We start from the raw sequence: 14,676 nt of genomic DNA, 5'->3' as shown, positions 1-14,676 counted from the left end.
CACCAGGTGGTTCCGCCGTGAAAATTCTGCAGTCACACTTTTCTTCTCACCCCTAAACAATGCAGAAAGCCAGCTTTGGCTAGAGGGGCACGGTTGCCGGCCTCCAGAGGATGGACAGCCAGCGGCCTGCCGCAAGCTTCTAAGTACAGCAAACACGCTTCTCAGCAAAACCTGTGAAAAACACGGCCCAGTTGCCAAAACCAGCAATGGTGCACGTGTGGTTGTTCGTTTCTGAGAGACTGAGTGAACTCGGGAGGAAGCCTCACGTGCAGAGAAGGCTTCTCCACACCGACATCGCGTATGTACGTAGGACACGACCCGGCCGTCGAAGGCCTGAGGGGTCCCCTCCAAGGTGGTGCAGCCCATGCTGGAGCTGTGCCTTGGTGGCCTATGTGGCCAGCCCATCATCAGCCTCCAAGCCAAATTCAGAGTCCATGGAGGGAAGACTCAAGCACCAGCTGGAAGTTGTGGCCTAGCACCCTCACCTTCTGGCAGTGGGGGTCTGGCTCACACGCCATCAGCTCTGGTATGAATCACGATTTGGCAGATAGATACTTTTATTCCTGCTGGCGAGGTGCCAAGAAGCAGCCAGTCTTTAGCTGTGCTTGAAGCACTAACGGTGACAAAGCGGTGATCGTGAATGTCGCGTGAGCCAAACTGAAGTCGTTAAGGACCGCCACATTGCTGGGTGGTAGCATCGTGTTTGTGGTAACAGAGAGAAGGCAGGTGGAGCTGCCCACCTCCTCCTGGGCCACATTAGTTCCACTAAAGATAGTGGTTCTTAACTGTCAGTTACTGGAATAAACGTCATTAAAGGTTATTTCAGTCCAGAAAATGACCTAGGAAGGATCACCTGGATTTGACGTGTGCCCAGCCCAGGTCCTCAAGTATGCTGCTCGGGGTAGAGAAAGCAGGGCGGGTCATACTGTTTGAAATCCCCCCAAGGAAAGAGGAAAATGTGGATCCTCATAATCAAATGGCAAAATTGATGTTTCACGTCTGGCAGAGCCTAAAATAGAGCATCAGATGACTTGAGTGTTAAGAAGAGTGTTGTGGTCTGTCGACACCACCCTACTCCTGCTCACACAGGATGTCATCAAGACATCTGACGACTGTAAGAGATACATTGGTGACATGTGGAATGGATAATAATATGAAGTGGGCTTTAAACCAGTTAAAAATCTCTGAAAAGACCAAAAAAAAAGTTGGTCAGCCACTTGAATAGAAAGGTCTGTAGTGAGTTTGGGGCCCTACCTTTGATTTTTGCCTGCTTGACATTTTCATCAGTCATTTGACGGGGACATTATAGAGGTTTGCTACTCCAGTTCGGGGGTGATAAAATTTTGAGGGATCTGAATAACCTAGGAGACAACAGAATTGAAACTGAAATTAGGGGTGTCTGGGTGGCTCTGTTGGTTAAGCATCCAACTTCAGCCCAGGTTATGATCACAATGGTTCATGGGTTCGAGCCCTGCATCGGGCTCTGTGCTGACAGCTCAGAGCCTGGAGCCTGCTTCGGATTCTGTGTCTCCCTCTCTCTGTCCCTCCCCTGCTCACACTCACTCTGTCTCTCAAAGATAAATAAACATTAAAAAAATAATAATAAATTAAAAATAAATAAACTGAAATTTCGTTTTGGTTGGCTAGAAAATGACCAGAGGGAATTTAACAGATGTGTGCAGTCCTAAACCCAGAAGATCAAATATAAACTTACAGAGTAGGATTTGAGAAGCCCAGGGAGTGTTTTCAGTAGGCGTCAGGGTAACTGGCCACACTGGGATGGTGTGGTTATGCACACGAGCACAGGCACATGCCCATACACACGTGTGCACGCTACCGAAGTGTTCCACTGCTGTGACAAGGGCTGCGAGCACAGTACAGCAGCAACGGGAGAGCGGTGGGGGGGTGGGGCACTTCACTGGACAGAGATGGATCCTGGAGCACAGGAATGAAGAAAGCAGCCCCGGCCCCTGTTCTCAGGAGACTCACAACACAGTGACAAGGAGCCCAGGACACAGGTCAGTGGAGCCACAGAACTTTTTGTCTGGGCTTCCTTCTGGTCTGGGAGAATGGGAAAGGGCCAGGTGCCCCCAGAGTCAGTGGATGAAGAGGAGCTGCCGAGGCCAAGGGCAGAGGAAAAGAGCCTTCTGGTAGAGGGACCCTGGCAGTAAAGGCAGGAGAGGGTTCCACGGCACCTGAGCCAGACCAGGAGCTGGGGCACTGGCCTGGAGCAAGAAAGATGGGGGAGGACGGCCTTCAGACCTTCAAAGTGCTTCACCCAGGAAAGGGGCTAGGATTGTTTTCTGTTACTTGAAAGGGTGAAATTAGGACCTTTGAAGTCCCACGGATGACAGCGAGAGGCAGATTCTGCTTCTGTGGAGGAAGAACTGTCCATCTTGGCCAGTAAGTGAGGGAGTGTTTGTGATACTCTGGGAAAGGTGGTTCTTTCCTTGAGCAGGAAATGAAAGCAGAAGATTCTTGCCGTTCTGTCCACACTGTCCCCCAGCCCGGGGAGTGGGTCTCCCACATGTGACGGCCTTTTTCCCAGGCACCGAGCGTCCCTTCAGAAAACAGCTGTCAGGTGTCTCACCACAGCCCACAGCAAGAGATGCCTGCAGCAGACACGTGTGTGCGTGTGGAGAACGGAAAGGAAGCTTTCTGGAAGGAGGGCCCTTGCTGCATACATTTTTTAATGCTCCTCTTAACCCACTGAGTGTTCATGACGCATTCGTGAGGGATCACAGCCTCGGTTTGGAAAACACGAGCTAGAACCCGCCTCTCAGAAGTGTTGCCTGCATGTCTGCCTCTGCTCAGCTCGGTTAGCATCTGTCTCCCTGAGGCTCCTTGAGGGACGAGGGGTCTGGGTGTGGGCAGGGCAGAGAGCTTACTCCCATCTCCTCCCCTGCCACCCACTGGGCTCCCCACCTTCCTCCCTCCCCCCTCCCCCCCCCCCCCCCCCCCCCGGCCCCGGCCTCCTCCTCACTCCTTTCCCCCAGCCCTGCCCACAACCCACCCTGACCCCCGCAGCATCAGGCGTTTTCCGTACACTTTGCACCAAGGGCACTATTTTCTACAGGAAGGATCAGAAGTGGTGACCAAGTCCTCAGTCCACAAGAGCCTCTTTAACCCACACGTGGGGAAAATCTCAACATGTGTTACAAAACTTACAAAAGTATGTTTCAACATACGTACAAAGAATAGCTTCCTTTGGCTGGTCTGGCGTCATAGATCTATTTATAATACATTTGTAAATGGGAAAATAGGTTATGCCTAAATTTCAGTGGCACTGCCTGCTTCATGGAAATCCTATGTTGAAAGTGCAGGAAACCTCTGTGTTTACAGATTCAGGATTTGTGGTCACGAAAATGCAAGCCTCATCCTACCCTTGGTGACTTTCGCTACGTCCTTCCCCCTGGTTCTGCCCCAGGCTTCACCTCCCGGTGCGCACGGCTGCTGCCTGGAGAGCCCCCGCAGCCAGGACCTTAGCAAATGCTGCACCTCACATGGCAGGTTTTCCTTCCCTGGCCGTGTGATTCCAAGAACCTACACACATTTTTGTCATCGGTGTCTGCCAGCATCAGAAATTAATGTTCAACTAAGCGATTGTTCACACGCACAAGGAAACGTGACTTGGAGAAGTTGTTCGCGGGAATCCCACCTGACGCTGAAAGGGCGTGCAGAGTCGTGTGAGCAGGGCTGCTGTGCAGACTGGGTTTCCAGGCCACACCCCACGGGCTCGTCCACCCTCTGCTGGTCCTGGCGGGTCGCTTGACCCTTGGAGACTCATTCCTGGTCTCTCAAATGAGAGTTAAATGAGATAATTACACTTACACTTATTAGCCGTACGTTAAGCACTTTAAAATGTGCCTGTTAAAAAAAATTTTTTTAATCCTATTTCACACTGAAATGAAAATTAGGGTTGTTTTTTTTTTTTAACCTTCTCTGCAAAACTCTCCTGAAGAACACCTGGGGGGCTGATGGATTAGTAGCAGGGTCCTCAGCCTCATCAGGTTTCTGGTTTTGTTTGTTTTCAGGTTGCGAGGCTCATGGAGATGGGATTTTCCAGGGGTGATGCTTTAGAAGCCCTGAGAGCTTCAAATAATGACCTGAATGTGGCTACCAACTTCCTGCTGCAGCACTGAGGGTCCTGGGCAGCGACACACAGACTGGCCAAGCTGCCGCCCACAGCGGGCGGGCACCGGCCCCGCTACTGAATCAGCCTGAGGTCACGCTCTCTGGCGCTGACGGTCTCCCATGTTCTCGTGGGCAAAGGGCGGTCCCCGCTGCTCCTCCCTTAATTCCAAGATCACTGCTGTTAAAAGAGTATCGAAAATAAGTTTGCCATTAAACTAGCATGTATTTTCTGTATTTTTTTATTGGGCATTTTCCTTAGTTTGGAAAATCATCACTCATTCCTGATGTGTTTAAAATACATTAAAGTTGCAGGTTTCTGTAAGCAATTGAATAGCACCGCTGATGGGAAGTTACTGTAATATTCTTTTTACTATAATGGATCCTCCTACATTATATCCGATCATAAATGCTACCACTGGACAAAGGGGAATGTTATTCAGGAAGAACATGGCAAAATATTCCTTATGGACTTTTTCTCATCACTGTTTTTTTCCTCAAATTTGCTTTCAAGCCTCAGTGGCTGTCTGGTGTCCACCTTTCCTAGGGGGTGAGCAGGGCATGTCTGCTGCACACAGTCTTGGCCAGGCCTGAGTGTGAAGGGAGAAACAGAGAACCAAACCCTATCCACACTGTTCCGGCCCATTTCAGTCCAGGGAATCTTTCCAACTCCCTTTCCCTCACCTCCATTAAGAAATAATGATCATCAAGTACTGATTCAAGGTTCTGGAAAACTCTGTGAAACTTAGCTGGGGTTCCTTTTGCTCAGAACATCTACAGTTAGCCTCTCAGGCTGGACGTGGAAACAGGATGGAGAGAGCAGGGGCTCAGCCCTGGAACAGCCACAGGGCCCACTGCGCTGGAGGCGCGTCCTCCCCGGCCCAGGCACATCAGGACTTCCGCTGCAGGCAGGGCACACAGCGGAGGACACGGGCCCAGGCCGAAGGGAGGCAGAGGTGGGAAAGGCAATTGTGTGACTCCTACGTTCTGCAAAATGAGCAGAAATGTATCAAATTGATGCAAATTTGGACAAGTGTAATACTTATAATAAAGTTTTTAATGTGTTTTACTTTGCGGTATTTTTTATTCGACTTACCTAAATCTTTGTCCTAAGCTGTGTAATTTATCAAATATAAAACATTTTTTTTGCCAATGCTCATCATTCTTCAGAAGATTTGGGTGCTTTTTTTTTCTTTGGAAGTGAGAGAAAAGGCCCCTTTGTTCCTGTAACGCTGGCCCCGTGAGGCCTCATCCGTAGGCTTGTTAGGGCATCAGGCTGCTCAGAACGGGGAGTTGGGATGACTTGGGAGCCCAGGTGGTTCCAAGTGTCTCTTGTCAGCTTGAAGGGACGGCAGCGGGCATCTGCAGCTGCATTCCAGGCCAGTGGCTCCCAGCACAGAGGTGTATGCAAGTACTAACCTCTGAGCCCATCTGGATCCACCCCTGACCTTCCGGTGCAGGGGTCCCAGGAGACAGTGCCCCGCGTCCAGAGATCCGCCATCTTCGATGCCCCTTTTCTCAAACAGCACTGAGCAAAGTCACACCAAACCACCGGCGTAGTGCTCACTCACCTGAGGCTTCTCCATGCATCTCACAGAGGATGGGGGCAGAGAGCCCCACGGGGAGGAGCCCAGTGTGAGGCCTCAAGCAGAGGTGATCACACCTCAGAGACCCTCATCCTGCCCAAGGAGCCCAAGCACCCTTCCACAGCAGGAAGTATAATTTAGTGTAAATTGAGGCAGTGCTGGCCGTGTGGCCACAGCCCTGCACCTAACTGGCAGAGCTGGGAGACCCCCTCAGGCTTTTCCTGACTTCCAGCCTCTTTACCAGCTGCCTGTAGTTGCCAAGTTTCCATTAGCTTCCATCCTTTTCATATGACTGCCCGGCCTTTGCCACCTTCCTAGTCACCACCCCCCAGATCATCCCGATCCCGACCACTCCCCAACCCCACACACATCCGACTCTTCAGTCTTGGGCACGTCCCCTTGACCTGGCTGGAGTTCCCATCGCTGGCCCACTGCTGCTTCCTGCAGATTTTGACCCAACAGCCACCGGTTGCAGGTTTGAATACCCAAAAATACCCCGCATCCTGTCAAGACCCCCAGAAATCTTTGGGGCTGATGGGACGCCCCCCCAACCCCCCACCCCCGCAAAGAGAAACCTTTTGTGTTTGATGCATAGTGACGCGTGCCAGGCGGGGGCATCAGCGAGCCGTTGGCTTGGTTTCCTGACGTCTAGAAAAGTTCATGTAGACACTTGACTTTGTGCAAATGGCAGCAACAGATCGGGCCTCATTTTCAAGTAAGCCAGTTCCACTTGACAAGAGGAAGAAGGAAAAAGTTGTTGTCTGTTGTGAACCCCCCCGCCCTCTTCCTCAAATTAAGGAGACTCTGCCTTTGGAGTTCTGATTCATCAGCTTGGACCTGGTTTGGGATTCCAAAAGGAAAATAATTTCAAGGAAATTGAGCATAAAATTGTGAATGCACGCATTCCACAGTAGCACCTAGAACTTTGAGTCCCTGAGTATAGATTTCTGCCACAGTGCTTCTCAAGTGCAAATGACAGGGTCTGAATCATAAACTTGAGGGGTTTTTGGGTTTTTTTTTTTGTTTTTTTGTTTTGTTTTGTTTTGTTTTGTTTTACTCAGGTAGCTGAAGTGATATTTAATTTGGGAGAATCAAAGTTTATTTTTCAGAATCCCCTAACCCCTGTAGTGTGTTTGTAAAGGGACAGACCAAGAATATCAAAATTGCCTCTGGCTCAGACTAAAATTTTAGTTCCCAAACTTCAGTCTCTCATGTAAGAAGACTTACCAGAATCATGTGAATTTGCTAACCTGCTTGCTATCTCATGGAGAACCCACACTAGCTAAATGGCTGTGCCCCAGTAGAGTTGGGATTTCAAGACAAGGCTTGGGAGCCTGGGGGCTGGAAGAGTGGGCACCAGATGTGAAAAATGAATCTGGAAAGAGGGGAAAGATCCGGAGTCCTGCTCTGGGGATCACAGAGGAAGGCAGGTGACAGAATATGGAGAGAGGAAAGAAGAGGGTTAGTTTCCTGCATTTCTAGTGGAGGAGGTGAGCATAGGGGGCCCATCTGCAGTGCTGCAGGGAAAGGGGGGTTAGTGTCAGCACAGCGATGGCGGATGCCAGCAACAAGAGCTGGAACAGAGAACAGGAGAGAGAGCAGAGGTCGGCTGTGTGCACTGGTCCGGGAAATGTGTGGAGGGAGGAGACAGGGCAGGGACACTGTTCCTGGGTTAGCTTGTGGGTCAAGGTAACCAAATTGGTGATGAGAGACCGGAGCTGTAGGCCCTGGAAGGGGTATAATCAGAACTGTGAAGAGAGGTTGGCCTTGGGAACGAAGAAGAAGGCTTCTGTCCTCCAGAACCAGAGATAGTTAAGGAAGTTAGAGGTGAGTTATAAACTTTGAGCAAAGGTGAAGAAGTTCAAGTGCTAGTTTCTGGCTTCTTAATAAAGCAGGAAGGCGAGGGGCCGGGAGCTTGAGGAGAGTGGATGACGTGGGGCCAACCAGAGGTGGATAAAGGCTTGTTGGCCACTTTTGCTGATCAGCTGCAGTGTTTTGGTCTGCTGACCCCATATGTCGTGGGAGTTTCAGAGCCCTGAGAGATTTAGACAAATTCAGACGGTCCCAGGAACTAGCAGCACACACCGCCCCTCGTAGTACCTTCAGGCCAACCCACACTGTGCCCTTTCTCTCTGTTCTGAGCTGCCCTGAGGTCTAAGGAGAGACTTGGCGGGAGAGGGCAGAGAGAGCAGGCCGCTCCCGAGAAGGCGTAGGGCACAGGGGTCCCTGACCCGCCCTGGTTCTCACCCAAATACAAGAGTGCCTTAGGGACCCTGGGACTGCTCCAAGGCTGTCCAGGAGGGTATCGCCCTCCACCCCCCTATTCCCCCCACCCCACCCCACCCTGCCCCCTGCCGTGGCCGGACCCAGACATCCCAGGGCTTCCACTTGGCTGCTGCAAAAGGAGCATCAGCAAAAAGATTGCAGGGTAACCCAGCCACCCACAGTGGTTCACACCAGAGAAAACCTCCACAATCCCCAGTGCTCAGCCCAGGCATGTGAGAACCCCATTCAGTCGGATTTCTGCCACTTTGCTCAGTCTTCAGTGCCCCGGCTGACGTGGCTTCCACCAGCAAAGCTGAGTGTGCTATCTTTTCCATGGTGGCCAGGTGGAACCCAAGTGGCAGACTGGATTTGATGCCTTTGAGATCTTTTTTTTTTTTAACATTTTTTTAAGTTGATTTAGTCTGAGAGTGAGCAAGAGAGAGAGAGAGCAGGGTAGGAGCAGAGAGAGAGAATCCTAAGGAGGCTCCGAGCTATCAGCACAGAGGCGGAGTCAGGGCTCCAACTCAGGAACCATGACATCATGACCTGAGCCAAAGTCAAGAGTCGGACACTTAACCGACTGAGCCACCCAGGCACTCCTGATGCCTTTGGAATCTTTAAACAGAGGCTGTGATTTCCTGTGGTGCCAGTCTCTAGAGACTTATTCTAAATTTAGCACTTGAATTAAGTACTGAGAGTGCAGATGTCAGGTAATTCCTCGCTAGGCTGGGCTGTAAAGAGGAGAATGTATCAGAAAGCCACAGGGAACACCAAAGCTGAGGGGCTGTTTCACGGTGGGAAAGGGGGTCCCAGCTCCTAGCTCCTCTCCTGTCCCCCCTGCACCTTCAGAGATGTGCTGTGCCCCCAGGTGCCCCAACAGCCCAGCTAGCTGACTTTTCTGTCATCCTGTTCGCAGGGGACCGTGGTCGGTTTTGCTCTTTTGCTGTCTCAACAGCTGTTTGTATAGAGGTTTTATTGTGAGATTTTGTAATGATGTTCGACAGAAGTGCTGCATTATATCTGAAAACTGTCCGGCCTCCTACTATGTGTGCAGATCTTGTAAAACCCTTGTTTCTGTCCCTATGAACTAACCCGTCTTTCATATGCATAAAGCTGCAAGAATCACAGAAGTCTTTCCAGAACAGGCCACATCTGCACACCAGGGGGTGTGGTGGCTAAGATGTTGCTTCCTCAGCAGGTGGGGACCAGGTTGTGTTTAAATCTGCACAAAGATGAATGTGATGTCCACATCCGCCTCTGCCTTGAGCACCTGTTTAAAAGGAGGAAGCGCACTTATTTTGTTTAAGCAAAAAAAAGTCAAGGAAATACTTGGAAAAGCCAGCAGGCCAAGGCCAGCCCTTTTCCCGTCTGGGAAGAGACAGGCTGAATGTGAACAGAACAACAAATAGAGCCAAATACCCACTCCCAGCCTCTTGATCCTGATTGTTTGTATGAGGAGCCATGTTAAATACTTACGACATTTCTAAATTCAGAGTTCAAAACCACTCCAAAATGATAGAAACAAATTCGGGGGTTATCATTATTTTGGGGGCAGGGGAAGGAAGTGGAGAAGGTATGGAGCAAAGGAGGGTCTGTTTTTAACATCTTACATAGATGCTGTTATATGTACACCTCTGTATTATAAAATCCTCGATACGAAGTTCAAACCCTCCAAACAAATCTTGCATCCCTCTTCAGGGCTTGCAGACTTCTGGGGGTTCAGACAAGGAGGCTTAGTGCACCCCTACATTGGGAGTGCCCCCGCCAGTGGAGTGTGGCTGCAGCCCAGAGGAACAGCACCAAGGGAACTTCTCACACACCCCCACCCTCATTACCATGAGGACACTTCTGGCCAAGCCCCTGCTGGGGCTGGGTGCAGAGCACAGCATTTCCTCAGGACTCACCCAGGAATTCTGATGCTTTCCAGGAGATTCCTGCATGGGCTCAAACCTTATCCCTCCTGCCCAAAGCTGGTAGAGATGTCCTTAAGGAGCACCAGACCCAGGCCACCCCTGGACTGTGATGTCCAGCCTGGGCTTGTGGTTCGGGTGGAAATTAACCCACCTTGATCCTTGCATATGCTGCAGCCACATGGGGTCTAGAGCCTTCCACCTCATGGAGGTGCAGGGTACGGATCTGCTGGGACTAAGGGAGGGGCTGGTTCCTCAGGCCTGGCGTCAGGGGCCAGGGACCCGTAGCCAGCACCTGACAGAACAGGAGGCAGCATTCAGCACAGGCCCAGCCCTCTAAGGGGACCCTCCTAGAAGCCGAGCTAAGAGATGCTCCTGGTGTACCTGACAGCTAACCAGCGATTCTGCTACCGCCAGTGATTCTCTGCTGGGTGCCTCCCTGCAAGGGCTGGAATAACCGTAATAAGTCCCCTGTGGGCAAAAGCTGTGCTTTCCTCGCATGCGCCAGGCATCCAATGGGTGAGTGAGTGAGTGAGTGAGTGAGAGAGGACACAATAAGGTGGCGCCTGGCGGGCTCAGTCAGTGGAGCAGGTGACTCTTGATCTCAGGCTTGTAAGTTGGAGCCCCATGCTGGATATAGAGATGACTTAAAACTACAGTCTTAGGGCACCTGGCTCAGTCTTAGGGTGGCTCAGTCTGTTGGGGGTCCAACTCTTGGTTTCGGCTCAGGTCATGATCTCATGGTTTGTGGGTTCGAGCCCCTGCATCAGCTCTGCCCTGACAGTGTGGAGCTTGCTTGAGATTCTCCCCCCGCCCCCGCCTTTCCCACCGCTCACATGCACCCACAGTCTCTCTCTGTCTAAATAAACTTAAAAAATTATTTTTCTAATCTTAAAAAAGGATATATTGCTTAATTTATTCACGTAAATAAAATAAAATAAAAATATAATAAAATAAAATAAAATAAAATAAAATAAAATAAAATAAATCTCTAGCCTCTAAAAGAATGGCCACTATCTTTAATAGAAACGGCACATGGCAGAAGCTCTCTTATCTCTTTTTTTTTTTCACATTTATTTACTTTTGAGAAACAGAGCACGATGGGGGAAAGAGCAGAGAAAGAGGGAGACACAGAATCTGAAGCAGGCTCTAGGCTCTGAGCTGTCAGCACAGAATCTGGAGCCGGGGCCCAAACCGATGAACCACAAGATCATGACCTGAGCCAAAGTCAGATGCTTAACCAACCGAGCCACCCAGGTGCCCACCTGTCTTTTTTTTTTTTTTTTACGTTTATTTATTTTGAGAGAGAGAGAGGGAGAGAGAGACAGTGGGAGTGGGGGAGGGGCAGAGAGAGGGAGAAAGAGAATCCTAACCAGGCTCTGAGCTGTCAGTGCAGAGCCCCATGTGGGGCCCAAACTCAGAAACCATGAGATCACGACACAAGCCAAAATAAAGAGTCAGACGCTTAATGAACTGAGCCACCCAGGCGCCCCAGAAGCTCTCCTACCTTAAGCTGGGGACTGGTACTAACTCAGTTAATGTTGGATGTGAATATATATGCCCATGTATATGTATATAGAACCCATATATTAAATACTTTAAGTTAGAGCATGACAGTGTAATTAATTCATCAATCTTCTGGTGTTGCTGGAGCTAAGGCCTTTTTATTTTTAATGATAGTTGTGCTGATTAGAAGCTTGTACCTTTCAAAATCCACACCCATATTGCACGGATTACAGGTCCCACTTTGGATCTCTATCACAGCTAGCATGGGAACTCAGTGAAGCAATCAGAGAGGAGTGCATTTCATCCTGGGTTTTTACATTTTTCTGATGTCTCGTAGTTGTCACACTCACACCTATTTTTACAGCAGATTTGGTTCTGTTAGCAGTTTACATCCATGAAACTTTCCAAAGCATTGCACTTAGTTCTTATAAAAACAGCTCCTGGGGTGCCTGGGTGGCTCAGTCAGTTGAGCGTCTGACTCTTGATTTCCAATCAGGTCATGGTCTCACAGTTGTGAGATTGAGCCCCGATTCCACAAATGTGGGGCCTGCTTAAGAGTCTCTCTCTCCCGGGGCACCTGGGTGGCTAAGTCGGTTGAGTGTCTGACTTCGGCCCAGGTCATGATCTCACGGTTCATGGGTTCAAGCCCCGCGTTGGGCTCTGTGCTAACAGCTCAGAGCCTGGAGCCTGCTTCAGACATGTATCTCCCTCTCTCTCTGCCTCTCCCCTGCTCATGCTCTGTCTCTCTCTCAAAAATAAATACACATTAAAAAAAATTCTCTCTCTCCCTTTGCCCCTCTCACCCTCACTCTCTCTCTGTCTCACACATAAAAAAATTAAAATTAAAAAAATAAGAGTGAAAAAATCTTGGGGTGCCTGGGTGGCTCAATTGGTTAAGCATCCGACTTTAGCTCAGGTCACGATCTCATGGTTCATGAGTTTGAGCCCCACGTTAGGCTCTGTGCTGACAGTGTGGAGGCTGTATGGGATTCTCTCTCTCTCTCTCTCTCTCTCTCTCTCTCCCTCTCTGCCTCTCTCTCTCTCTCTCCCTCTGTTAAATAAATAAATAAATAAATAAATAAATAAATAAATAAATAAACAAACAAACAAACATATAAATAAAGCTCTTTTCACCTGTGTACTTTATCAGTTTACATAATAATTACTTAAATTATTTAATTTCAATAACAACTGACACGCGAAGCTTTGGGAACAACCACAGCTGTGTCTCTGTGAGCATGACACACCACTGGGGACATAGGAACAGGGGCTAGGAGAGGCCACCGGCCACTGGCACACGTGTGGTGTGGGCGACCCTCAGACCCACGCTTCCCCCAAGCTGAGTGCAATCTGCCGAGAGAATTTCCATCATAGCTACAATCACCGCGAACAGTGCAGAAAGTCATTCAGATAAGGGAGAGTCACCAAAGAGGTCCCCCAAAAGGCAGCATTAGGATGTTGAGGGGCCTCTGTCCCTGATTTCTTATTCTGCTTCTTAGATGCCTGCCCGCACCCCACTGCCCTGGCCTCACTGAATGAGTAACAGCGTCTCACCAGCTCCAACACCAAGATCTTGCTGGGCCCCGGGGAGCAGCGTGCCTGGTCTCCCTGCCTCCCACATGGGGTTCAAGGCAGGACGTCCTCACGGCTGCACGGTAGCTGACTTGTTAGCTCCTGAGCCCACATCCCTATCTTGTTCTCCCTGGCTCCGCCACCTGCCGTCCCCTCCCCTCTTTCTTCAGGTTTCTGTCCCCAGCATTGTGTGAGCCCGGCCCCACACCATTCACTCTTTTCCTAGATGAGGAAGTAGACACCAGCCAGAGGCTAAACAGGTGATCAAAGTCAAGCCACCCACATAGAACACACACAGAAAACCCCTAAAGATACAGCAAAACCCATGAACTCATGGAAAACCAGGCTGCACTTACCCATCTTAAAGTCTCGGATACAGAAATCACACAGATCTCGGAGCTGGAAGGACATCAGTGATCATCGTGACTGATGTTCTCTGTTTGCACATGAAACCAGGTTCCAGAACTGCCAGTGACTCACCAAGGCTCCTTGGGGCCCAGCAGGCATGGAACCCGCACCTCATGAGGTCCCCATCTGACGAGTCCCCTTTGTCCCCACCAGCTGTGGTGGGCTTTTGCCATAAGGGTGGAGGTAACAGAGCTCTCAAGACTGCACTTCCCAAGGAAGGTGCCTCCGGGTCCTTGGCCTCTCTCCTCTTCTAGCCAAGTGGAAGCCGGTTCCACCAGCTCTGCCCGGGCAGGTGACATCAGAGGCTACGGTGGTTACCTTTCCCCTTCTCAGTCACATCCCCACACACGTACCAGAACTCTGCAAATATAAAAGATGAGTGCATGGATAAAACAACAGATAAGATTAATAGACTTCCGCAGAAGTGCTTAAAGGAGTAGGGCAGTTGGGCGTCGGAAACATAATCTTTAGGCTGTAGGATGAGCAGGGGCTCTGCATGAAAGCTTCTCAGTAAATCCGGGACATCCACTTGACCCAGGGAGAGAATGTGAGCAGACGGTACTGTGTGTGGTGCCTGCACCTCCTCCAGCTCCAGCCGCCAGTTAACCTCACACTGCGTGTCATCGGCCCTGCGAGACGCAAAAGCAGGCTCACTCTCCGGCATAAACGCCATGCTCACATCAGATGTGACACATTGTTAGCTCTTAGAGGTGCCTAAAAAAAATAAGTGGGAAAAATAACATTTGCTGTATTTGGGCTTCTCCTTTTCTTTCAACAGGTGGTAGGAGGTGTGAAGTTTGCAGAAAAGAGCAGGATCCATATCCTTTCCTGAAATCGAGTAGAAAGGTTAAAAATACCATATGAGTCTTCTGGGGCTGCCGTAGCAAAGTACCACAGACTGGGGCAGCTTAAACAACAAAAGTTTTGTCCTCACAGTTTGGAGACTGGGAGTCTGAGACCAAGAGGTGAGCTAGGTTGGTTTCTTCTGAGGCCTCTCTCCTTGGCTTGCAGACGGCCACCTTCTGTGTCTTTGAGTGGTCTTGCTTCTGTGTGTTCCTGTGTCCCAATTTCATCTTATAAGGACACCAGTCTGTTGGATTAGGGCCTATTCTAACGACCTCATTTTATTTTTTTTTATTTTTATTTTTTAACATTTATTTATTTTTGAGACAGAGAGAGACAGAGCATGAATGGGGGAGGGTCAGAGAGAGGGAGACATAGAATCTGAAACAGGCTCCAGGCTCCGAGCTGTCAGCACAGAGCCCGACGCGGGGCTCAAACTCATGGACCGCGAGATC

At 49.9% G+C, this 14,676-nt stretch overlaps 1 protein-coding gene across 6 annotated transcripts in view; it reads left to right on the top strand.

Annotated features, from left to right (window-relative positions):
• The window catches only part of UBAC2 (UBA domain containing 2), a 266,972-nt gene extending 252,747 nt beyond the window's left edge, over nucleotides 1–14,225 (top strand). For 3 of the 6 annotated variants that reach the window (XM_058744171.1, XM_058744145.1, XM_058744193.1), the window contains 2 exons: nucleotides 2,318–2,403; nucleotides 4,035–5,200. In XM_058744171.1, the coding sequence (XP_058600154.1) occupies nucleotides 2,318–2,403; nucleotides 4,035–4,080 (132 nt within the window). In that variant the 3' untranslated portion in view covers nucleotides 4,081–5,200. Of the gene's footprint in view, nucleotides 1,570–2,317; nucleotides 2,404–4,034; nucleotides 5,201–14,156 lie in introns of those variants that run through there. The other 3 variants (XM_058744182.1, XM_058744155.1, XM_058744205.1) reach the window with 3 other exon arrangements.
• Nucleotides 14,226–14,676: the final 451 nt, after the last annotated feature.

The sequence above is a fragment of the Neofelis nebulosa genome, chromosome 1, assembly GCF_028018385.1.
Source record: "Neofelis nebulosa isolate mNeoNeb1 chromosome 1, mNeoNeb1.pri, whole genome shotgun sequence".
In the NCBI taxonomy this organism is placed as follows: domain Eukaryota; kingdom Metazoa; phylum Chordata; class Mammalia; order Carnivora; family Felidae; genus Neofelis; species Neofelis nebulosa.
The sequence above is the reverse complement of the archived record's forward strand: the minus strand, read 5'-3'. Positions and strand labels throughout refer to the sequence as shown.